Below are 27,033 nucleotides of genomic sequence, written 5' to 3'. Positions count from 1 at the left end.
GGCCACCTGGCTGGTGCTCAGAAGGAGCAGTGCTTTCCCAATTTTAAAATCTCTCCCACCTAGAAATTCATGTGGATTTAATAGACTCCTCTCTTCAGAGGCAAAAATGCAAATGCACCTTTTTGAGAACAATATGAGATTTAGACTAAGGAGAGAAAAAGGTGGCAGAAGGTGGCATCAGCCTTACACTCACCCAAGTCCTCCTGCCCAACGTTGGCTCTGGCTGCACTGGGAACTGTCTAGGACTGGTAAGTCTCAACCAGGGCTGTCCCCAAAGGGACATTTGGCAATGTCTGGAGACATTCTTGATTGTCACGACTGGCAGGGTGCTGCTTGCGTCTAGTGGACAGAGGCCAAGTATGCTGTTAATCATCGTACAATGCACAGGGCAGCCTCCACAACGAAGTATCTAGCCCAAATGTCAGTAGTTGAGGTTGAGAAGCCATGGGCTAAGACTTTCCACCTGCCCTCTGCTCTGAGTGTCAATGCCTAAGCCTTTTGTAAACCAACAGAATAGCTCCATACTCCTTCTCTTCCTAAAAAGAAGCCAAACCAGTTGTCACCAAGTCAACTCTGACTCACGGAGACCCCATGTGTGCAGAGTAGAACCGTGCACCATAGGATTTTCAAGGCTGTGACCTTTCAGAAGCAGATCATTAGGTCTTCCTTTCAAGGCACCTCCAGGTGAGTTTGAACCACCAACGTTTTAGTTAGTATTCTAGTGCTTAACCATTTGCAACATCGAGGGACTCCTCCTTTTCTCCCTAAGGGTCACTAATGGAGGTGCATGGCTTCTTGAATTCCTAGGAAGGCCAGAGAAATCCCAGAACAAATGGTGATACTAGGAATTTCTATTTTTCAGATTCACGTGGGCATGAAAGGATGACAGACGTAGGAGTGCCCCCAAGGCGCACACTTTGTTTCTTATCTACATTGTTTTCTCAGAAGGTTCCAGAGAAGTCAGACATCAAGCTTCGCTGCATCATATCTGGTAACCATCCCTGACTCATCAGACTCTGAATCTCCCTGCAGACCATGCCTTTGGCTCACATGGGCCTCGTTTAAATGCCATTTGGGAAAATTACCTGGGATGTTTGCTCTGAGTAATTGATTGAGCAATTAAATTTTCTTTTTTTTCTGAAAGATTTCAAGTAACTTCCTGGATGTATTTTAGTGATCTTTCTCACTTCATGCTGTAGCTCTTGTTTAGGCAACTCTCACTCCGATTATTTTTTCAGATAATCCACTCTTATTTTCCTGTAAGACATGGAATGACACCAATAACTTCACTTCAGATAATCCCTTGAACTCTTCCTCCGCTGCTCTTTTGTTGAGATCCCCAAACTGGCTAAATTAGTCTCTCCACTGCTTGCCTTCTTCAGGCATGTCAATAAGCAGTGAAATGGTTAAAATTGAGGCAAAAGGGGCTTACCCAAAACCCAGTGCCTAGTGGAGGAAAAACAGGGGACTAGAATTCCCCTTGGACTGGAGAATGGGTGGCTAAATAAGTCAGAGTTGATCAAGTGTTGGTATCTCCAATGGTAAAAAAGGATTTACTATTAAAAGGAAATAAAAACAAAATAATTGGATTATGTCTCTACCATCAAAAAACAAGAAAGCACTGGTGGTCTTTCCTGAAAGCTGAAGGGAAGCTCTTCTCTCCTGGATCCGTTTTCCTAAGTACAGGGAGAAGAGCCATCTCCTGAAACGTCTGCACCTCCTTAGCAGAAAGTCATCACGAAATCTCGTCTTCAGTCTAGCTGCTCCAGGGCAGAACCGTACACCCAGCCACTCCAAGCCCAGAGGCAAGCCTCCTTTATTTCTTCTTTTTTTGGTCATCCTCACCACAAAGATTTTTTTTTAACCATGAAGATTTTTTTTACAGCAAAAGGATACAAAGCTAAATAAGCAAAGGGAGAAGGTAACCAGTTGCCATCAAGTTGATTTCCACTCATGGGGAGTCCTTGGGTGGTGGAAATAGTTAACGTGCTCAGCTGCTATCTGAAAGGTTGAAAGTTCTTGTCCACACAGAGACACCTCAGAAGAAAGGTCTGGCAATCTACTGTCAAAAAGTCAGCCAAGAGACGTCTCTAAGTGGACTCACACAGGATGCATTTAATTGAGTCAGCCAAGAGTTGTAACAACACGTGGGAAATGCTGCCTACCAGAGACACTCATTATAGAGTCACTGCCCAGGGTTTTTATTGGGGGCTAGTCACCTGGGTACCCTCTCTCCAGCACATACCAAAATTTCAGACTCCCAGATGGAAAGCAGGTGTTCAGCATAAACCATATTGTTTGTACAGTGTAGGTGCAGTGAGACAGTCTTATAATTTAGGGCATGGTGGGAACTTCCCTGAAATCTAAGTTGTCAGAAGCCAGCCGAGGGCCCACGTTGCAAGCAGACCTGCTGTGTTAACTCTGTAGTTCACAGTATCAAGTTTACATGGACACTGTAGTCTTCCAGCCTCCTTTCTTTCTCCCTGCTTGTCTATAGTCTTTCCAAAAGAGGGAGAACACAGTTAACCCTGAGCATTTAGAGTATGTGCCCATGTTTTTCCAGGAAGCCCCAGTGTTTGGATATACCCTAACTTTGGCTACTGGCTCCAGCCACATTAGCCGGATACTCCTGACGTGTTCAGAAGGTGCCTCTCGATACATGATCTGCAGGTAGATTCAGAAAGCAAGGGTGGGATGTTCGGGTGAGGTTTCCTGCAAGTGGAGGGAGAAAAGAGAAACGCCCACAAGGTACAAGATACCACTTCCCGACGCTAGTCTCTTTTCTGGTCAATTATTCAGATCTATACTGCACTGAGGGGAAAAAATAGTCAGCCTTTAAGAAACCGGGGAAATCAACCAGCCCCGTGAGTCTGAATGAAAAACTAGAGTCCAAGAGATGAGAATGTGTTCCCCAGGCTCAGCTCACGCATATTATGTGTACTTTTCCAAAAAACCACATACACAAAAAAGGAGCAATTAAATGCCTCCTAAGAAGGACTCTATGCGGCCCTGATGGTTCAGTGGTGGAATTCTCGCCTCCCGTGCAGGAGACCTAGATTCCACTCGCAGCCAATCCAGCTCATGCTCGACCACCACCTGTCTGTCAGTGGAGACTTGCATGTTGCTGTGATGCTGAACAGGTTGCAGCAGAACTTCTAGACTCACACAGACTAGGAAAAAAGGCCTGTTGATCTCCTTCTGACGATAAGCCAGTGAACACGCTATGGATCCCAGCGGTCTCATCTGCAGCAGATCGTGGGGATGGTGCAGGACTGAGCAGTTTTTTTCCACTGTGCGTGGAGTCACCATGAGTCAGGGACCAACCTGACGGCAGCCAACAACAAGAACGAGAAGGAATCTAACAAAAACTGACTGAAAAGAGACACCACGCTGATAAGAACGGGGAAAAATGTGTTATGACCAGCAATCTCCTTGAAGGTTTTCAGGGAAACCCATTTTTGATGGTTTAGTCATTTGTCTGAGAGAAGCTTAGCCACACAGCTGTGGAGAAGGACATGTTCTTGCCTGCAGGTGTGTCTGCTCCTGGCTCCAGCGACCAACTGCTGCGTGCCTACCTGAAGGAGGAAGTAGGAACACCCAGTGTTGCCAAAAAGCACATTCCTGGCATCGGCACAGAAGTAGCTTAGCCAGGAGGCCAAAGATTAAATGAGACATGGAGCAGGGGAGAGGGCCCCTGAGTGTTCGCAGACCCTGCCCCCAGTACGGGTCTCACTGATTTTACCTGATTACCTCTTGACCTCTTTTAGCTTTTCACTTCTAGAGTTCTTATCTTAGTGGGCTCTGAGGTTGCTTGCCAGAAAATCATGCAACAAATAAGACAGAAGCCCACAAACATTCCCGGGATGGATTCAGCATGGTGTATTGTCTCTAAGGACTGGGCTTTCCTTCTTGTATATGTGTTACGTTTCCGTAGATTCTCAGTGACATGGAGGCTAGTGAGAAGGCTCTTTGGAACTTGCCGTAAACCTTCCTGCCCTGTAACAAAGGGAAAAAAAGTCCCAAGGGGAGGATGGAATTCCTGGGGTTTTATCAGATCAGCTCATTAGCATTACATCCAGTTAATGATCACCAGGGAAGGAGGAACCCTTTGTGAGGGAGAGAGCATAGGTCTGTGATGCCATCAGTCGCACATGCACAGTACCAGCCTGGACACCAGCATCCCAAACACTGTTGTGCTCAGGAAGAAAATATCATTCGCTAATCCACTTTGTTCTTTTCTCTTCTGTACCATAGCGTATGCTGTCTTTTGAGCACTGCTATATTATAATTTTAAAAGAGATAAAATGACACACATACATATGTGAAGTGAACATTTCAAAGATTTTATTCAACTCATTAGTTAAGAAGGGAACCAGAAAGTATTGAGGCCTGGTCAAAGAACATTACCCAACCAATTAGAGGAGCTAAAAATTTAGAGGCAACTTGATAAAGGAATGTTAGGATAAGATTGCTGGGTTAGGTGGAGCACTGGTCAATGTCCTATAAGGCAATAAACCATAACTTATGGGGTTACCTTTTTCTGCCAGAAGGAAATTATTTGCATCTCAATTGGATAAAATCTACAAGTTAACATGTAACTTCACTAAGTCCGGGAATTTTAATCAATAGTAATAATTGAACGAAACAAAGTATATTCCTCTAGGTAATTCTTGGACGGGCTTCTACCCATATATGACATTGAAAGGATATACCATCCACATTTTTGTCTTATTTCCAAGTTTTGCATAATTTTTATTGACAGGTCTGTGAGACATTTTTCCTCCTTGTATCTTTCACTCCCAACCAGCATAGCACCATCTTAGGCACATAACTTGCTCAATAAATGCTTATTGAACAATGCATTTATATTAGTGAGAAGAAGCTTTTCAGTTTCAACTGGCATAAACTCCATCATGTTCATCCGTGTTGCTCATTACCCATTCTTGTTTTTAGATTTGTGGTTTTCTTTTTCTAAAAGACACTTAAAGTGTTAAGAATATTCTTGTTTCTGTATTGTTAGGTCAGCCCAAGCCAGAAGTAACTTGGTATAAGAATGGTCAAGCCATTGGTGAGTGCGGCATTGCTTCCAGTTATGAGTTCTTTGAGAATCAGTATGTTCATGTGTTACATCTCTACTGGTAAGTAGCCATGTCTCTGTGGACTGCTCATTAACATCCTTACATTCTGTCATGTGTTGGTCATAAGGAGCCCCGGTGGAGCAATGGTTAAACGCTCAGTTGCTAACCGAAAAGTTGTTGGTTCAAACCCAGCAGCAGCTCCACAGGAGAAAAGACCTGGTGATCTGCTCCCATAAAGATTACATCCTAGGAAACCCTATGTAGCAGTTCTACTCCATCATATAGGGTTGATATGAGTCAGAATTGACTCGACAGCACACAACAACAACAATATGAACTAAGGCCAAAGGATGACTCACGTTTGCTTTTAGAGTAATAATTTAAGATGCTATTGGCAGGCATCAGCCAACATATCCAGCAAGGATAATTTGCTCAGCTCTGCCCAGTAACTAATTACGCTTCCCTAATTCGCCACCACTGATGGTGTTACAACTTCATCTAGAATTTTATTCAAGGTGACCCACCCATTTTCATTCATTAAATGAGCTTGCTCTTTCTGGAAAGTTAAGAAAGCATGCTAGAGCTGCCATCCAAGGCACAACAATTGGTCTCTATTCTCCTGGAACAACAGGGGAAAAAGGAGAGTCAGAAATAGGAGGAGGATATGGAACGTGTGGTGAATTGCCTCTGTGAACAACTGCCTCCTTTGGCATGAGATCAGAATTGAATGGTGCCGAACTACCACTACTAAACACTTTGATCAAAGATTCCATAGAAGAATCCTGATCAAAAGGGGGAAGATGTAGAACAGAATTTCAAATTTTCATGGGCTCCATACTTCCTGGAGCCATGGGCAGTAGATGAACCCCTGAAACTATTGTCCTGAGATAATCCTTAAACATTAAACTGAAAATATCCCCTGTAGTCTTCTTAAAACCAAAATAGTTCAGCTTGGCTACTAAAAAATGTCTGATTTGAGCTTTATGCTCTTTTAAGAACTGTCTATATGGGATCAAAATGACAACAGCAACTTGAAGGATTAGATAGGAACCTTAAGCGGCAGTGAATTTATGTTAATGGAGGAGGAACAACTCAGAAAATGAGGGTGAGAATGGTTATAGAACTGAAAGAATGTAATCAATGACACTAAAATGTACATGTAGAAACTGTTGAATTAGTGTATGTTTTGTGGTATATATTCTTAACAACAATAAAAATAAATAAAATTATATATAAAAAAATAAAGCATGCTGGGGTTATCCAATCTTTTATGTGTAAGATAGGGGAGGAAGGAGAAGTGACTATGATCCCATAGCAAACTGGTGATGGGGTTAAGGCTAGAAGCTGTATCTTCTGTCTTTATTTTAGGAAGTAGCATGGACCAGTACTAAAACCCAAATCCAAACCCATTGCTGTCAAGCCAATTCAGACTCATGGCAACCCATGCAGTGGTTTAGTTCTTTTTCGTTCTCTAAGAACTATTTGTTCAGAAGAAATCAGGAAGCTTTATACATAAAACAGAGAAGATGAGGACTGCCCTGGTTGAAATGGGGTGGGAAGTCTGGGCTGTTGGCCCCCAGTGCTACTGGGCTGGTGGTGGTGCTCTATAGGGGCGCTCTGAAGAACCTTGGGTTTCTGCAAAGCATGAAATGAAAATGACCAGTAACAAGAGGATAAGCTGATAGCCTAGCTCTGAGAATAAAAAAGTAAGACTTGGGTTTGAATTCCAGCTCTTTCATCTTCTGCTGTGTGACCTTAGACAGTTGTTTAAACCTCTCTGAGACTCAATTTCTTCCCCTGTAAAATAAAAGGATGGCTGAGATTATTAAATGATTTATTGCTCATAAAAGGCTTGTTGTGTAGTAGTTGTTCGCCAAACACTAGCTTTCTTATCTCCCCATCCACCCTTTTGTTTCAAAATAAGATCAGAGATAATTCTACCATGGTTGAAATGCTTGATTCAACTGTCTTACAACACGTCTCGCCTGACATTTAAGACGTTCATTTATTCATCTATTCCATAATTCTTTAAATGATGTTCATAAATCAGATACTATATGCCAATCATTTTGCCTAATCTAGGGCTACGGGTGAGCAACACAGGCCTTATTCACACCCTCATAAAACTCAGAATCCAGCATGGAAGATAGGCAGCAAACAAATGAAGCCATTCGTCTCCCCCTACTCCAGTATACCTGTGACACAGCCAAACTGGCATTTGCTGCCCCTCTACCATGGCTTGAACTTTCCTGCCTCTTCATTCCAATCTTGCTAAGGCCTCCTGCTCCTCCCTCTTCACCCCATTCAACTTAGAATCTATCCTTAAAGTCCGCAGGCAATTCTAGATACCCATGGGTCTATCCAGCCCCAAACATTATCTTCTCCTTTGAGAGGATAGCACTGGCCTCTGTTTGGGAGCTTATTTATTGTTTAGGATTGATGGATAGTTCAGTAGACTCAACAACAGGAACCTTCTCTGTTTCACACTAATGCCCCCCCTAGAGCCTGGCACAGTGTCTGCAACATAAATATTTGTTAAAGGGATGGATGGGTAGAGGGCTATATTTTTCATTTGTTTGTTTGGATCAGGGTTGATAAGCCTTTCCGATAAAGGGCCTGGGAATAAATATTTTAGGCTTCGTAGGCCAGATGGTCTCTGCCACAACTACTCAATTCTGCTGTTGTAGTGCAAAAGCACCCATAGACAATAAGCAAATAAATAAGTGTGAATTGTGGTCCAGTAAAACTTCATTTATAAAAACAAGTAGGGGACCAGATTTGGCCTGTGGCTGACCCTTGGCCTAGGCTGTAAGATCCTTGAGGATCTACATACTGTATATCTTTGTATGTTCCCACCCTTGACTTTCTCCCTCTGAGCACTCAATACATATTTCTTGAGTAATTTTAGTCTCACGCTAAACCAAAATATTATACTCCCTTTTCAGCCAGAAGATAAGGTTAATGTGTTTTTTTTTAACTGATGGAATGCTATTTAAGAATTGAGATTTGCTATTAATGCTCTTTGTTGTTTATACAGGACTAAGAAAGTAGGCAAAAACTGTTTATGTGGTGTCATGGAACGGGGGCATAAGGCCGTAATGAAGCCCAGGGGCAGGTGGCCAGGTTAGAATGAGAAGGACCCAACAAGAGAGGAGACTAGAAGGAAGCTGACCACTATGGGTGGGGCAGGGAGTCACCCATTCTCTGCCCTGAGGTCCAGCAGAGTAGTAATTTACCATAAAAATTAAGGATTTAATGTGACAGAATCCACTCTTAAAGCCAAGCCTGCCATTTTGAAAAGTAGTCCATCTGCCGAGGAGAAGTGATTTTGTCCTAATGCAAAGAATGATGGTAAGGCCGTATAATAATAGATGTGATGGCATTTTGCTGCTTAGGAGTAAAGATTCTGGATGCAGTGGCTGCAGCAATGGGCTCAAGCATAACAACGATTGTGAGGATGGCACAGGACCGGGCAGGGTTTTGTTCTGTTGTTCGTAGGGTCGCTATGAGTCGGAGCCAACTCGATGGCACCTAACAACAACAATGATATTTGAAAATTCTGACTTTTTACTCCAGCCACTGTGATCTGTAGCCGCACGTTAGCATCAGTAGGTGGGCTTTTGAGAACCACTAATGTTTGGGTTTCAGCCTTGACTGATGAAATCAGAATTCCAATACGATCCCAATATGTTGCCTTAAGATGAAAAATGCTTTACGTCCTAAACACCCATTTGTAACGTTGTTTAATTTATAAAACCAGAACAGTTGCTGTTGAATCAGTTCTGACTCATGGTGACCCCGTATATGTCACGGTAGAACTGCGCTCCATGGCGTTTTCAGTGGCTGATTTTTTGGAAGTAGATCACCGGGGCTTGCTTTTCAGGAGTCTCTGGGTGGACTTGAACCTGAATCCTTTCAGTTAGCAGTTGAGTGCATTAACTGTTTGCACCACACAATTTAACTTATACCAGTATGTTAAATACCAGTTAGGAAAATGAATGGTATGGTGTGCAAATGGCTTTCAAAGATTAAAAGTTATTTTTATAATACTGCTTGCATTTTTTCTTGCCAACCTGAAAACAGGTTGTCTAAATTTAAATCCCAGACCTGCCTTTTACAAGCTGTATCATTTTGGGCAAGCTACTTAACCTCTGTGCGCCTCAGTTTCCTAGGGCAGTAGAATAATAAAATGAGGATAAAAATAGCACCTGCTTAATAGGATTGGTGTGGGGATTAAATTGACACATGCAATGATTTTAGAATACTCAATAAATAATAGCTATTTTGTGTTTTAAACATGCTCCCCATGCTGAATTATAATTTTGGAACTGATTGAAATAGGGCAATTAGGAGAGAAGAAAGGCAGCTTAGTTTGGCACCATTCCTCCCCCTCTGCTGTATGCCTCTTGGAGGGTGAAATATAATTAATGTGCTTGATTAAGGAATCATTGGGTAGAAATAAAGATGACTGAATCTTACTATGTCTTGGCTAAGACAGAAAATGCTATCATCCAAAGTTAGAAATGTGAACTTTGTGTTACTGAGAGCTTAAGTAGGTGCAATAAGTCTTAAGGATGACTGACAGAACTTTTTGGCACCTGAGAGGTCTCTGTTTCCAGCACTGGGCTGAGGCAGCTCCTGCAGCATTCTTCCTGAATTAATTCAGTGGGCGTGCACCATGGCCCTTCCTCACACCATGCTTGGAGTGCCACCTAAATGAGTTCCGAGGGTCTGACGAGAAACTTCCATTTTGTCCCAGGGGTAATAGGTCTGCTGCCAAAAATCCATTGTCCGTCACCACATTACAGTTGTGAATTTGTAGGTGAGTGTCTCAGGGGAGTGAATGATCACAATATCCAGGCCATGGGCTACTCAGCTTTTCCCATGTGCTCACTCATCTTTTTTTGGGACATGGGTGGCTACTCCCACTATAGTGCTGACTTTTCAGGGCAAATCACCGCTAATATGGGACAGGTGACAGATTTATCCAAGAGCCCCTCCTAACACCTTGAGACAGGCAGGAAAACATACCCTGATCACTGCAAATTAGGCGAATGTCTCTAAAAATGTCACTGTTAACACTTTCTGAGAACTTAGAGCAGACCAGTGATAGGGAAGTTCTTGGGCCAACTGAAGTCCAGTTCTGCTTTATAATCACGGAATCATGGTCAGACACTTTGAAGGACTGAAAAGATGGGGAGTCTCAATGATGGGGAAATCACAGTATTTTCATTTGGAGATCACTTGACCAACACCCTTTTTAAGGTAAACATCATAAGGAAGTTACTTGACAAAGGCATTCAGTCAGCTAGTGAGGGGCCAGAGCTGGAACCTTCTGAGTCCAGCTCTGTAGATAGAGAGGCAGGTCTAAGAACAAGGTTTGGTTTAAGGACATGTCTTTGTCCTACCAGCCCAGACTTCATAGCCATATTCTGCCAACTTGGTGGCTCAGCTGAAGGCATCCCATGAAAGTTCCCTCCACCTTTGCCCCATCATGCCCAGACATCTCTCCTACCCCTGCCCCACCTCTTCTGCCTCCCCTTGCTCTGTCTTAGAGTTGTCCATGAACTGCCATTTGCTTTCTACCCTGGCCTCTTCTCTGCCTGCCTCTGACTCCATCACTCTTGACCTCCTGGCTTGTCCTTTTCCAGAACATAGGCTCCAGTTGCCTTCTTTCTGAACCCTACAATATTGGGCCAGTCCCAGTGCCTTTTGCCCCTCAGCTTGAGTCTTGCTCGCAGATCCTGAGTGTCACTCACAGATCTTGAGTCCTGCTCTGGATCCTCCCAGAACACCCCTGTAGAGCACACATGAGCCCCAAAAGTTGACTTGGCCTGTCAGAGGACCTTGGATATGGGGTGTTTTGTCTGACCCTGCCCCAAATATGGGAGATCCTCAAATCAGGTATGAAGGGTGCCTTGGCCATGTGCAAGGACAGGCTAGGACCAGGCCAGGGAGGGTAGGCAGGAGCTCATTGGTTAACAGTTAGAGATTTGCAGCCCTTTATGATGTGGATGGTTTTGAAGGCCATGTCCACGGTCAGACTGCTCAGGTTCAAATCTTGGCCCTACCTCTTATTTGGGCAGATTGCTTAACCCCGTCTGCCTCAGTTTCTGTTTCTGTAAAATAGTAATAATAATAGTATCTATCTTGCACGTTTGAGTGAAGATTAAACGAGATAATGGACCTAAGGTTTTTAGAACAGAGCCTAAAACCAAAGCCATTCTGACTCACAGTAACCCTATGGGACAGGGTAGAACTGCCCCATAGGGCTTCCAAGGAACACCTGGTGGATTTGAACTACTGATCTTTTGGCGATGAATTCTTGAATGAAAATATGAGAGCAGGTTTGAGAGTTGGTGTAGCGTGACTGCTGCTTACTTAGGAGCTAAGAAGCCAGGCTCAGGACAAGAGCTGGGCTCCACCTGGGCAGGCAGGACAGATACAGAGAAGGTATAAGGAGCTGGGGGCAACTGCTTAGTTCAAATCTTGAAGCATTAACTCAGTTCTGAGTCATTGCAGAACTCAAAAATGTGAATCAGGCCTAGTAAGTATGCTTCTACCCCAGGACATTTGCTCTTGCTGTCCACCCTACCTGAAATGCTCTCTTCTCAGATTGCCCATGGCTAGTTCTTTCACCTCCTTCAGGTCTCTGATAAAAACGACCTGATCATTGAGATCTCTGATCAGCCATCTAAAATCACGTTGTCCCTCCTGAAACTATTGCCCTGAGATGATCTTTAAACCTTAAACCAAAAATATCTCCTGAAGCCTTCTTTAAGCCAAACGACAGTTTAGCTTAATTAATGAAGAATGTCTTCCTTGAGCATGTGCTCTGTTAAAGAACTGTCTGTATGGGATAAAACTGACAACAACTTCAAAGGTTAGATAGGAAGCTGGGGGGTGGGGGGCAGTGACTTTTAGGGGAGAACAATTCGGAAAAGGAGGGTGAGAATGGTTGCACAACTGGAAGAATGTAATCAATGTCACTGAATTGTACATGTAGAAACTGTTGAATTAGTTTATGTTTTGCTATGTGTATTTTCTACAACCTCAACAACAAAATAGCACTGCCTTCCTAGCACTCCCTACTTCCCTTTATTTTTCACATAACACGTGACATAATGTATGTATATGTATCTGTATGTGTATGGATAAATAGATATACTTTTTAAAAACATGTTTGTGGAGGTATACACACAAAGTATGACATACAGTAAACTGTACATATTTAAAGTGTTCTATTTGGTAAGTTTTGACATATGTATACACCCATGAAACCATCTCCACAATAAGACAGTGAACATATCTATCCCCCTCAAAAGCCTCCTCCTGCTCCTTTACAATCCCTCCTTCCTCCCCTCCCTGCCTGTCCATCCTCTAGCAACAACGGACCTGTTTTGTGTCACTATAGACTAGTTTGTACAAGGGCTTGTACCATTAGTTCGTATCATAATGAACCAGTTCAAACCCCTGCTGAGAATTTTCATTTCCACTCCAGATATACTGAATATGAATCTACAGGTTTAACAAGATCCCCAGGTGATTCTTATGTATAATAAATTTTGAGAACCACTGCTCTATTAGTGGTTCTCAGAATTGGCCCCTAACCAACAACACTAGCGTCACGTGGGAACTTGTTAGAAATGCAAACTCTCAGCAGAACTCAAAGGAACTGGTTTGTACTTTCTAGAATTTTATATAAATGAGATCATTGAGTATGTATTCTTTTATCTGGCTTCTTTCACTCAGCATAATTACCTTGAGTTTCATCCATGCTGTCATATGTATCAATAGTTACATTCCTTTTTGCTGTTGAGTAGTGTTCCAAGAAGTTTTCCATGAGACTAGTATTCCATAAGAAGGACATCATGCTTGGTAGAGAGTCAGCAATAAAGAGGAAGATCCACAACAAGATGGATTGACACAGTGGCTGCAACAATAGGCTCAAACATAGCAACAAATGTGAGGATGGTGCAGGACAAGGCAACATTTCGTTCTGTTGTACATAGGGTCATAATGAGTTGGAACTGACTTGAGAGCACCTAACAACAGCAACAACAGTGTTCCATTGTTTGGATCTACCACAATTTGTTCATTCATTTACCTGTTGATGGATGCTTGAGTGGTTTCTGGTCATAATGTATATTTATTTGTATCTTTGTTTATTGTGAGCCTCCCCTACCTAGAATGTAAGTTCCATGAGGGCAGACACTTGTCCCATCTGTTCCCTGCTGTGTTTCCAGCGCCTAGCACAGTGCTTGTCCCTTGTAGACATTCCTTGCCAGTCTTCTCCCCTCACAGGCTGCTCCTTGAAGTCATGGTGCTGGACTCCCTTCCGGCTCTTTGCCCGCCATTCTTTACTGCTTCTGCTCACCCTGTGGGCACCAGGAGATGGAAGAGAGAGGCAGAGATGTAATAAGGGATGCTGTCGAGATGATAAAGAGGGACACAGCTGACACCAGAGCTCTGAAGCTGAAGGTAGAACACCAGGCAAAGAGGAGCAATTACACTGTGATGGCCTTCTTCCCTGGCCATAGGGTTCCAAGCCTGCATTTAAGAGAGGACTTTTTGAGTCTGTTTTGGCTCATGCCCACTGCCTATGCCCCACAATTATATATACCAAAAAAACCCAGTGCCGTCGAGTCAATTCTGACACATAGCGATTGTATAGGACAGGGTAGAACTGCCCCATAGAGTTTCCAAAGAGCATCTGGCAGATTCAAACTGCCGACCCTTTGGTTAGCAGCTGTAGCACTTAACCACTACAATTATATATGCGTACATACATATATATATTTTATAATTGTATATATTTTAAAAAGCAAAACTAGCTCCAACGCCCACAAAGTTGTATGCGAGGGCAGCTAGCCAGGCATTCCCTCAGGAACTCAGCTTCAGTTGAGCACCAAGGCAAGCGACAGCTGGTATTTTTATGAGAATTTAATAAAGGGACTTTCACTCTTCATAGAAACGTTGGAGACATAGAGGTGGAGGCAACCCCAAGACCTTGACACTCAGAATCCGATTTCAGACCAGTAGTATTAGAATCCCTTGGGGGCTCGTTAGAATGGCAGAATCCCAGCACCCATCCCAGATTCCTTGAATCTGATTCTGTATTTTAATGAGATCCCAGGTGATTTGCATGCACGTTAATGAGAAACGCTTCTCTAAGAACTAGCCTACTCCTGGCTATACTTTACACCTGGGGAACTCTTAAGAAATACTGAAGCTCAGGTCCCACCCCTAAGAAATTCTGATTTAATTGGTCAAATCCAATTGATCCAGTCCAATTCTTTTACTTCATAGACAACCCAAAGCCCAGAGAGACAAGGCCACCTGTCGAAGGCAACAGGACCAGTTAGGAAAAAAGGTAGTGTGCTGTCAAGTTGATTTTAACTCATGGCGGCCCCATTTGTGTCAGAGTAGAATTGGGCTCCTAAGCTTTTCAATGGCTGATTTGTCATTGGCTGCCTCTGGACGGACCTGAACCTTCAACCTTTGGGTTAGCAGCCAAGAGTGTTAACCATTTGCACCACCCAGGGACTCCTAAGGTAGGATTTTGTTGTAGTTATTGTGTGCTGTAGAGTCAATTCTGACTCATAGCCACCCTATATGACAGAGTAGAACTGCCCCATAGAGTTTCCAAGGCTATAATCTTTATGGGAGCAGATGGCCAGATTTTTTCTCCCATGGAGCCACTGGATGGTTAGAACTGTTCTCCTTTTGGTTAGCAGCTGAGCTTTTAACCATTGCACCACCAGGCCTCCTCAAGGTGGGATTCAAATCCAAGAATTCTGCTTCCCAGGGCCCCTAGGTGCTATTATATCATACACTGCCTCTCATTTGAACGGTGCTGGTTGTGAAAATGAAATGTGCTAAAATGTATGTCTGAATATAACTAAAAAAGAAGTGATCTTGAGGAGTTCCTTCAAAAGTAGTGATTAACTGAGAGTCTACTATGTGCCGGGGGCTTTTCAAGATCCTGGGAAACCAGGAGTAAACACGGTAAAGCCCCTGAGATGGCATGGCAGGGACCTGAAGCCCAAGAGTGGAAGAGTGATTGACTGTTACCTGAAGGAAGAATGTTCTCGTTAGAAGGAAAAGCAAGGGCAGAACCTGGAGATGGGAGTGTACAAGGTCACTGTGGCTGGAGAAGAGTGACCAAAGGGAGTTATAGGAGCTGAATCTGAGAGATGAGGGAGACTGCAAGATTACATAGGGTCTTGTAGGCCATGATACATAATTATGACTTTGGATTTTACTTTGAGTGATGGAGACACCCAAGAGAGTTTCTAAACAGAGAAATGATATTTTCTGACTTGGTTATTAAAGGAATGCTGAGTGTTGCAGTAAAATAGCAGTGTTGAGGGTGTACCATCTATAGGGGGTTCGGGTACCACTGGGGAGACACGCAAGCAGCAATTGCAGTCATTCTGGCAAGAGAGGATGGTGGCTTGATCCAGGATGGTCCTGGAGAAGGTGGCAAGAAGTGGCCAGATGCTGAATATACTTAGCTAGACTGCTGGATTAGGTATGGGATGGGAGGAAAGAGCGGGCTCCAAGATGACCAACTGGAAGAATGGAGTTGCAATATTTTGATATGAGGAAGTCATAAGGACAAGCAGAGTCCCTGGGTGGTGCACATGATTAATGTGCTTGGCTACTAAGGGAAAGGCTAGAGGTTCGAGTATACCCAGAGATGCCTTGGGAGAAGAGCCTGGTGATCTACTTCTGAAAAATCAGCCATTGAAAACCCTGTGAAACTCAGCAAAAATACAGAAGATCTAAATAACACAATCAGCCAACTTGACCTCATAGGCATATACAGAACACTCCACCCAACAGCAGCATAGTACACATTCTTTTTCAATGCACATGGATCATTCTCCAGAATAGACCATATATTTTAGGCCACAAAGCAAGTCTCAATAAATTCAAAAACATTGAAATAATACAAATAATACCTTGTGATCTCTGATTACAATGCTGTAAAATTAGAAATCAATAACAAGAAGAACAAGGAAAAAATCAAACTGAGTAACACCTTGCTTAAAAACCACTGGGTAATAGAAGAAATCTAAAACAAATAAACAAAAAAACCCATAGAATCAAACGAGAATGAAAACACAACATACGAAAACTTCTGAGACACAGCAAAAGTGATTCTGACAGATCAATTTACAGCAATAAACACATACATCAGAAAAGAAAAAAGGACAAAAATCAATACCTTAGTCCAGTAACTCAAACAAATAGAAATAAAGCAGCAAAAGAAGTCCACAGCCACCAGAAGTAAGGAAATAAATAATAAAGATTAGAGCAGAAATAAATGAAATAGAAAACAGAAGAACAACAGAAAGAGTCAACAAAACTAGAAGCTGTTTCTTTTGAAAGGATCAGCAAAATTGACAAACCACTGGTCAAATTGACAAAGGAAAAGAAGGAGAAAATGCAAATAACCCCCATAAGAAATGAGATGGATGACATTACAAGAGAACCAACTGAGATAAAAAAGGATCATAACAGAATATTATGAAAAACTGTACTCCAACAAATTTGAAAACCTAGAAGAAATGGACAAATTTCTAGAAACATGCTACTTAAACTAACACAAACTGAGGCAGAAAATTTGAATAGACCCAAAACAAAAGAAGAAATTGAAGAGGTCATTAAAAAATACCACAAACAACAAAAAACCCTAGCCCAGTTGGCCTCATTGGAGAATTCTACCAAACATTTAGAGAAGAGGTGACATCAATTCTACTCAAACTATTTCAGGGCATAGAAAAGGAAGGAATACTCCTGAATCCATTCTATGAGCCAGCATAACTCTGATACCAAAGCCAGGCAAAGATACCACTAACAAAGGAAATTACAGACCAATATCATTGATGAATATAGATGCAAAAATTCTCAAAAAGAAAAAAAAATTCTAGCCAACAGAATTCAACAGCATATCCAAAAAAAAAAACATTATGACCAAGTGGGATTCATACCAAGTATGCAAGAATGGTTCAACATTAGAAAATCTATCAATGTAATTCACCACATAAATAAAGCAAAGAAAAAGAATCCATGATCATCTCAAGCAATACAGAAAAGCCATTTGATAAAATCCAACTCCCATCCCTGATAAAAACTCTCAGCAAAATAGGAAGAGAAGGAAAATTCCTCCACATAATGAAGGGCATATATACAAAACCAACAGCCAACATTATTCAATGGGGAGAGACTGAAAGCATTCCCCTTGAGAATGGGAACCAGACGAGGATGCTGTTTATCACCACTCTTATTCAATATTGTACTGAAAGTCCTAGCTAGAGCAATAGCCAAGAAAAGGAAATAAAGGGCATCCAAATTGGTAAGGAAGAAGTAAAACTCTATCTATTCACAAATGATATGATCCTATACATAGAAAATCCCAGGGTCCAAAGAAAGCTGCTGGAACTGATAAAAGGATTCGGCAAAGTGGTAGTATACAAGATCAACATACAAAAATCAGTTGGATTCCTCTACATTAACAAGGATAGCACTGAAAAGGAAATCAGGAAAACAATACCATTTATAATAGCCCCCCAAAAGATAAAATACTCGGGGATAAATCTAACTAGGGACATAAAAAACTTATACAAAGAAAACTACAAAACACTACTGCAAGAAACTAAAAGAGACCTAAAAACCTGTTACTCTCAAGTTAATTCCAACTCATAGCAACCCTATAGGACAGAGTAAAACTGCCCATAGGATTTCCAAGGAGCAGCTGGTGGATTTGAACTGCCGACCTTTTGGTTAGCAGCCTTAGCTCTTAACTGTGCAACCGGGCTCTACATAAATGGAAAAACATACCATGCTCATGGAGAGGAAAACTTAACATTGTGAAAATGTCAATACTACCCAAAGCGATCAATAGATATAGTGCAATCCTAATCCAAATTCCAACAACATTCTTAATGAGATGGAAAAACTAATCACCAATTTTATATAGAAAGGAAAGAGGCCCTGGGTAAGTAAAGCATTATTGAAGAAGAACAAAGTAGGAGGCCTCATACTCCTTGATCTCAGAAACTATTTTACAGCCACCATGGTCAAAATGGCCTGGTAGTGTATGTAAATCCATCCACCTATGGACAGCTAATCTCCAACAAAGGGTCGAAATCCATTAAATGGGGAAGAGATAGTCTCTTTAACAAATGGTGCCGGCAAAACTGGATATCCATTTGCAGAAAATAAAACAGGATCCATTCCTCACACTGTACACAAAAACTAACCCAAAATGGGATCAAAGACCTAAGGTTATAGATAATCAATACAGTTCATTGAAGAAAACATAGGGACAGGCCCAGGGGTCCTAATTTTTGACATAAATAGACCATCAAACAACTAAAAATGCACAAACAGCAGAAGATAAACTAGACAACGGTTGTTAGGTGCTGTCGAGTCAGTTCTTACTCATAGTGACCAACTCATAGTGACCCTATAAGACAGAGGAGAACTTCCGCATGGGGTTTCCAAGGAACAGCTGGTGGATTTGAACTGCTGACCTTTTGGTTATTAGCTGAGCTCCTAACCACTGTACCACTAGGGCTCCTAGCTAGATAACTAGGACCTCCTAAAAATTAAACACCTATGCTCATCAGAAGACTTCACCAAAAGAGTAAAAAGAGAATCTACAGTCTAGGAAAAAAAATTTGACAATGACATACCTGACAAGGGTCTAACCTCTAAAATACATAGAAAACTTCAACAACAAAAAGACAATCCAATTAAAAAATGGGCAAAGGACATGGACACTTTATCAAAGGAGACATTCAGGCAGCTAACAAACACATGAAAAGATGCTCTTGATTACTAGTCATTAGATGCAAATCAAAACTACAATGAAATACCATTTTACTCTGGCAAGAATGGCACTGATCAAAAAAAACAGAGAACAATAAATGCTGGAGAGGGTGTGGGGAGATTGCAACTCTTATACACTGCTAGTAGGAATGTAAATTGGTACAACCATTAAGGAAAACGGTTTGAAACTCCCTTAAAAAGCTAGAAATGGAAATACCATAAGATCCGGCAATTCCATTCCTAGGTATATATCATAGAGGAGTAAGAGTTGTGACATGAATAGACATATGCACACCCTTATTCACTCCAGCATTATTCACAATAGCACAAAGATGGAAACAACCTAAGTATCCATCAATGGATGAACAGATAAACTGGCATATACATACAGTGGAATGCTATGCAACAATAAAGAACAATGATGAATCCATGAAACATCTCACAACTTGGATGAACCTGGAGGACATTATGCTGAGTGAAGTAAGTCATTCACAAAAGAACAAACATTGTATGAGACCACTGTTACAAAAAGGCAAGATTACACACAGAAAGATTCTTTGATGATTATGAAGGATGGAAGGGGGTGGAAAAGGGAAACACTAACTACAGAGTAAAAAAAAAAAAAATCAGAGTAGATACATGTTAAATCTGGTGAAGGGAAAGACAATACACAATATGGGGGAAGTCAGGACAATGTGACCAAGGCAAAGGAAGACTCTGAGAGGTACACAAGAATAAAGGGCAACTACGTTAAATACTGTGAAGAATGTTCAATATACCACGGACTGGTAGAAGAATGAACAGATCTATCTTGGAAGAAGTACAGCCGGAATGCTCCTTAGAAGCGAAGATGGCGAGACTTTGTCTCACATATTTTGGACATATTATCAGCAGGGTCCAGTGCCCAGAGAAGGACATCATGCTTGGTAAAGTAGAGGGTCAGCGAAAAAGAGGAAGACCCTCAATACGATGGATTGACAGAGTGGCTGCAATGATGGTCTCAGACATATCAACAATTGAGAGGATGGTGTGGGACTGGACAGTGTTTCTTTCTGTTGTATATGGGGTTGCTATTAGTTGTAACCAACTTGATGACACCTAACAACAACAGTAAATACTATAACATTTACAATTCTGCAACAACAGTAATAACAAATAATCTGTGAGTGGATACATAGGTAGATATGTATGCTAAATAGGTGTGGGAGGACATACAGGACTATACCTGCATGCATATACGAGTATGGTTGTAGGTATTTCTACATACATATCGGTAAAGTCTGCATGTATATTCATATATATAATAGAGCACATGGGGGCATAGTCATGGAAACTTCTTAGGCATAACCAAATATCTCACAGACTTGAAGGCTAAGGACCATAGTCTCAGGGGACATCTGGGTCAATTGGTAGCTCATAAAGATAATGTTCAACATCCTAGTTTGATGAGTAGCATATGGGGTATTAAAAGCTTGCAAATGGCCATCTAAGATACAACTATCAGTCTTTTCTAGTCTGGAGCAAAGGGTAGGGAAAAAAAGGAAAGACTCAAGGGAGCAATTAGTCCAAAGGACTAATGGACCACATGAATCACAGCTTCTTCTGACCTGAGACCAGAAGAACTAGATAGTGCCCAGCTACCATTGCCAATTGCTCTGACCAGGGACACAATAGAAGGTCTCAGCTAGAATGGGAGAAAAATGTAGAACAAAACTCAGATTCATAAAAAAGACCAGGCTTACTGGTCTGATAAGACCTTGGAGGGACTCCTGGGCCAGCTGCCCTAAGGCAACCTGTTAACATGGAACTGAAGCCACTGCCGGAGCCCACCTTTCAGCAACATGGTAGATTGGCCGATAAAATAAACAAAAACATCCGTGAAGAATATGCTGCTTAGAACTACCAGCTAGATGAGACTAAAAGGGCAGCATTTTCCCAAAAGCAAAGATGAGAAGACAGGGAGGGACAGGGAAACCGGAAGAATGGAACAGGGAGCCCAGAGTGGAAATGGGGAGAGTGCTGGCACTTTCAGGGGATTGCAACCAATGTCACAGAACAATTTGTGTATGAATTATTGAATGGAAAACTAATTTGCTATGTAAACATTCACCTAAAGGACAATAAAAAAATTTTTTTTTTTTTTAAAGAAAGCCATATGGAGTACCGTTCTACTCTGACATACATGGCGTCGCCTCCACGGCAACTGGTTTTTAACAGGGAAAAGCAGGAATGGGTAAGAAAATCAAGAGTTTGGTTTTGGATGTTCTGGATGTTTGACGAGTTAGCAGTTTTAGGCCTTGCGTGTTCTTAGCTAACTTGCTTTTGTAAAAGAACTCCGGATCCTCTTGGTCAGTGACAGGGAGAGACATGACCCCCCTGCTGTGGTTTGTCTAGTGGCGCATTGTTCTCAGTCCTGCCCTGAAAAGGCCGTGTCTTTCACAGAACTGAAGTGCAATTTAAGATTTTTTTTATTGTCGCAATATCTTTTGAGATTTCTAGAGTCATTCTGGGGCATTCTGCTAGCTTGCTGGCCCATTGGGTGATGGGGGTGAGGTTGTTTCCAGCCACACTTGAATTTTCTTTCGATAAGAATCATTAGCAGTCTGTTGATTAAGCCTAATGGTAATCATGCACAGGATTTTTTTTCCCCTTTCAGAAGTCAGTTTGCTCATTTCCTGTTCAAAGACTCTCTGGTCTGTCTGCTTTGCTCCCAGAGGCTCGGAAAGCTGTCAGAAGCTCAGTGCATTAACGCCAAACCGGAGCAATCATGCCAAACAGGAAATGGCTTCCCAGGAATCAGAGGGAACAGATCACTCCTCTACCACCAACTTTACCCACTCCCTACCCCACTCCCCACCCCACTAGCTATGGCACAAAAGCTCACGTTTATTTAGCTCAGCACTTCTGAGCTTGGTTATCCCTTAGAATCACCCAGGAATCTTAGAAAGTACCAAGGCTAAGGTCTTACCCCAGAGATTCTGATATAATGATTTTTTGGCAGGGCCTTGGGATTGTTATTTTTTAAAAGTACTCCAAAGGCTTCTAATGTTCAGCCAGGACTGAGAACAGTTGATTCAGTGCTTACTGTGGGCCAAACCCTGCTTTAAGCACTTTACCCAAGTTAACCCACTTAATCCTCATAGCTGAATCCCTGAGTGGAGCAAACAGTTAAGTACATGGCTACTAACTGGAAAGTTGGCTGTTTGAACACATGCAGAGGCACCTCTGAAGAAAGACCTGGCGATCTTTTCTGAAAGGTGACAGCCATGAAAACCCCAGGAAGAACAGTCCTTCTTTAAAATACATGGGGTCACCATGAGTCGGAATCAGCGGCAACTGTTTTTTTTTAACTGGTTTTAATCCTCACAGGGAGAAGCCCTGATGGTGCAGTGTTAAGTGCTCAGCTGCTAATGAAAAGGTCAGTGGTTTGAACCCACCAGCTGCGCCTCAGGAGAAAGATGTGGCAGTCTGCTTCCATAAAGATTGCAGTCTTGGAAACCCTAGGGGGCAGTTCTGTTCTGTCCTATAGGGTCACTATGAGTTGGAATTGACTTAATGGCAATGGGTTCGGTTTGTTGGTTTTAATTCTCATAGCAAAATGATGCTGTAGGTACAGTTATTGTTAGGAATGGTTTAGTAGCTTGTCCAACCTAACCACTGTGTCGCACTGACTTTGCAATTTGCCTCTCCAATCTGCCCAGAATTGCACATGGCTAAAGAAGAAAGAAGAAAAGTAAAATCTCCCCTAGAGTGAGCTCCCACATGGTGCTTCTGAGCAGGACTCTGCCTTCCGCTCCTCAGAAGGTCCTTCCAACCCACCACCGGTCCTGTCACCAGGACCCTCTCCCACTCCAGGTCTACCTCTGCCACTCCCCGTGCCAGCTGATTTCTTTACTGTCCTTTACACAAGACCTGTTCCGTCCAGTTCTGGTACATTTGCCCAGAATGCCCTCTCTCTCCCCTACCCAGCCAAAGTTTAATCCTTCCAAGCTGAGCTCAAATTCGATGCTGCTGGCCCCGTGCCTTGAAGCTCTGGGAGCCCTGACCTCTCCCCTTCTAACCACCAGAAGCACTCACTACCTCAGCGTGCCTGGTGGATTTGAACTGCTGATCTTTTGGTTAGCAGCCATAACACTTAACCACTACGCCACCAGGGTTTCCAAAAACCAAACTGTTTGCCGTCGAGTCGATGCCAATTCATAGCAACCCAATAGGACAGAGTGAAACTGCCCCATAGGGAGGGATCCCTCCCTGCTTTTATCTGCTTCCCGGCAAATTGGAGCTTGAGGGCCGAACTCCTCAGTCTGGGATGGAAGACCTTCCCCAACCTGGGCCCAGCCCACTGCTTGGGAGTATGCCCCTACCCCTGATTTGCCTGGGTCAGTTTCAGTTTCCCTGGCATGGCCCCAGCGTCTGCCTGTTATCCTGGTGTATGTTTCCATAGCGTCCCTTTTCACTCTCTCAAGTGTCCATTTAATCAGTAAATAATGTAGGCACCCTACCTTCCAGCCTACCACTCCTCTAGGTTCCAATTAAAAAAGAGACGGTTTATTGTTTCCTGTGGGTGCCTGGAGTTTCCTGCCCCCACTCACCTTTGTGCTACCCTTTCTGCCTGGAATGTTCTGCCCCACCCCTTCCCCAACCTGGCTACTTACTACTTTTCTTGCCAAAATCCTACTGTGTATTTCCTTGGCCTGATTCAACTTCTAAGTTCCCCATGAGCTTATTATCTTGCACCCCCGTCTGAATCCCTATAATTGGCGTGATTGTAAGGATACTTAGCATGTACTGTCCTGTAGCTATTTGTATAGACACCTCTTCTCCCTTACTGGATGGGAAAGGGTCTAGGAATTTAGTATCTTAATCTCATACACAATGGCTTTATCTCATACACAAGTGCCTTATATACCATGGACAATTCTTATAATTTTTTTATTATTGTAGTACATATATACGTAACAAAACATTTTACAGTGTTCACATATACAGATCAGTGACATTAATTATGTTCACCATGTTGTTCAACCATCACCCTTATCTGTTCCCAAATTATATCGTCACCCTTAACAGAAGCTCAGTGTCCCCTACTTCTGTAATTTTTTTTAGCTGTGTAACTTCTTCTCTGGGCTTCAGTTCCAACGTCGGTAAGATAAATTATCTCTGTATCAGTCAGCGTCTAACCAGGAACTGGAAACCCATTTCCAAGTATTTAGTGCATGGTGACACAGGTGACTGGGGACTTGAGGAGCCAAACATTGGAGAGTGAAATAACCCAGAGACTGAAATCAGCAGGAAGCCACTAGCATTCAGACTGTAGGACTACCAGGTCAGGGTCACCATGGGGCAGAAGCTGGCACCTTGGTGGTCTGCTCTGTGGGACCTGGAGCTACAGGGTTGTAGCCACTACTGGAAATGCCACCTGAGCTGGCTTCTCCTTTCTGCCCACCCTCCAATCTCCTACCTCCTGTGGCCAAATACAACAGGAAGCTAGTGGTCATGGGAGCCAGGGAGATACAGCCTTAATGGGTCAGGCCTAGTGATCTAGAACAGAACAAGGTGCATGCAGAGTGAGTCCGAGGCAGACAGAGCCAGGAATAGCACAGCTCTGAGTTACTTTCAGCTCTTCTGATGTGTATTTCAATAAATCCTTCTTGGATAAATAACAGAATAAATAAGGAATCTCCTCATTAGTTCTGAAATGTGTGATGGTTAATTTTACATGTCAATTTGTCTAGGTGTGGGTTCCCAGCTGTTTGGCCAAATATTAGTCTAGTTGCTGTCATGGATTAGTTACATGTGATTAGATCAGACGACCTTGGGTAGAGCAGATTGCCTTTTATAATGTAACTTACATGTAATGTAATATAATGTAATGTGATGTGACTAATATAATGTAATCACTTCCCATAATAATCTAATGTCATGTAATCAGTCAGTTGAGGCCATAGCAATGCAGGTTGGATCATAAACCTAATCACTTCTGAGTTATAAAAACAGCAGAATGGCCACAGAGACACACACATAGGGGAAGACAAAGGACATGTGAAGGTTGTCTACAAGCAGAGCAACACCAGGGGTTCCCAGCAGTCATCAGAACTAGGAGAGAGACCCCTGGAAGAAATTCACATGGCTGAGACCCTGGTTTGGACTTTTAGCCTCCAGAACTGTGAGAAAATAAACCTGTTCTTTAAAGCCACCCACTTGTGGTATTTCTATTAGTCAGCACCAAGTAACTAAGATAAAATATATCCAGCTGCTTGTAGAAAATATGCTCCAGAAATTCAGTGTGTTTCTAACACTGTAATTCTTCCATCTCTATGACAAACATGCCTTTGGGGCTTGGAAAAACCCAGAACCTTCTCTTAGTTATTCTGAATAATTCTGTTAATAAAATTATCGATAGCTGCGGTTAGGCAGGTAATAAAATATAGACACTTAGCTTAAGGCAACATTATGACCTTAACTTGGTACGTGGGAAGGACGCGCTGTCATCGAGTAAGTATTTATTGAGCTGAGCGCTCTTCCTCCTCCCTATTGCTCAGGTAGGCAGTGCTCAGAAAATTCCAAGGGGAAATTTCAGCGTTCCCCCTCCCCTGACGCATTCCTGGCGACCAAGGTAAAGAAGACACTGCTGACGTTTTGTTCCCAGGTTGTTTTCTTCTACTGGAAAGTAGAATACATCAAAGGGTCTGTGCAGGACAGGGCTTGTACAATACCTACAGTCCAGAGAGGATTCTAACTCTGGCCAGTAGTTTCAGCTCTTCTTCAACTAGCCCTGTCTTCAGGCCACCCGGTCCATGATCAGACTGCACAATTGGAGTGTCAGCAATTTCAGAGAGAAAAGCAGCAGCAAGGGCTGGGATAATAATCCACTTTTCAGTCCACATTGGAATAACTGATTTTATTTGTGATAGAGGAATCACCCACCTTAATAGTCATTATGTTGATGTGTGAAATAATGAAGTGGAAACACATTTCTAATTTTTTATCGTGCTTTAGGTGAAAATTTATAGCTCAAGTTAATTTCTCATACAAAAATTTATACACATATTGTTTTGTGACATTAGTTGTAGTTCCCATAACATGACAACGCAATTCCCCTTTTCACCCCAGGTTCTCTGTGTCCATTCAGCCAGTTCCTGTCCCTTGCTGCCTTCTCATCCTGCCTCCAAACAGGAGGCCCCTGTTTGGTCTCGTGAGTCTGATTGAACTAAGAAGCACACTTCTCAAGTGTATTATTCTTTGTTTTATAATACTATCTAATCTTTGTCTAAAGACTGGGCTTTGGGAATGGTTTCAGCTCTGGGTTAACAGAGTGGCTGGGGGCCATAGTTTTGGGGGTTCCTCCAGTCTCTGTCAGAGCATTAAGTCTGGTCTTTTTACGAAAACACAACACTTTTAAGATATTGTAATGATGATTACTTGGTAACATAGCGATAAAGAGGGAGACCCTCAATGAGACAGATTGACACAGTGACTGCAACAATGGGCTCAAACATAGCAACGATTGTGAGGATGGTGCATGACCGGGCGACATGTCGTTCTGTTATACATAAGGTTGCTGACTCGACGACACCTAACAACAACAGCAACGATGGTCTAAATGTTGGGATTTAAAAGTATATCCGTTTTGATAGGCATATTGTGTTGGCAGCTAGAAAAAGAAAACTATTCCTGCATACGTCTTCTTTTTGCAATTGTTGAGCATTGCATTCCTTAACTCTTTGTCTTCATTTTCTTATTTGACAGGGATTCTAGTTTTGTGGGGAAACCCTGGTAGCGTAGTGGTTAAGTGCTACAGCTAGTAACCAAAAAGTCAGCAGTTCGAATCCACCAGGCGCTTCTTGGAAACTCTACAGGGCAGTTCTACTCTGTCTTATAGGGTCGCTGTGAGTTGGAATTGACTCAATGGCAGCGGATTTGGTTTTTTTGGGCTAGTTCTGTGGACACTTGCCCCACCCTGCACAGGCCACTGGTGCCCCACGCTCAGACTCCCCCACTGTGCTCTTAGGTCTCACTCACATTCTCAACCCTTGTTCCCAAAGCAAAAACCACCTAAGTTAGCTGGATCCTGAAGAACTCCTGTCCCTGGGTGGTGCAAATGGTTAAAACA

General features: G+C 42.5%; 1 protein-coding gene across 2 annotated transcripts in view; it reads left to right on the top strand.

The window, feature by feature from the left end:
• The window catches only part of ALPK2 (alpha kinase 2), a 133,293-nt gene that overhangs the window by 22,300 nt on the left and 83,960 nt on the right, over positions 1–27,033 (top strand). For both annotated transcript variants that reach the window (XM_049900959.1, XM_049900960.1), the window contains 2 exons: positions 863–991; positions 5,021–5,138. In XM_049900959.1, the coding sequence (XP_049756916.1) occupies positions 883–991; positions 5,021–5,138 (227 nt within the window). In that variant the 5' untranslated portion in view covers positions 863–882. The remainder of the gene's footprint in view (positions 1–862; positions 992–5,020; positions 5,139–27,033) is intronic.

This window comes from Elephas maximus, chromosome 11 (assembly GCF_024166365.1).
Source record: "Elephas maximus indicus isolate mEleMax1 chromosome 11, mEleMax1 primary haplotype, whole genome shotgun sequence".
Taxonomy (NCBI): Eukaryota; Metazoa; Chordata; class Mammalia; order Proboscidea; family Elephantidae; genus Elephas; species Elephas maximus.
The sequence above is the reverse complement of the archived record's forward strand: the minus strand, read 5'-3'. Positions and strand labels throughout refer to the sequence as shown.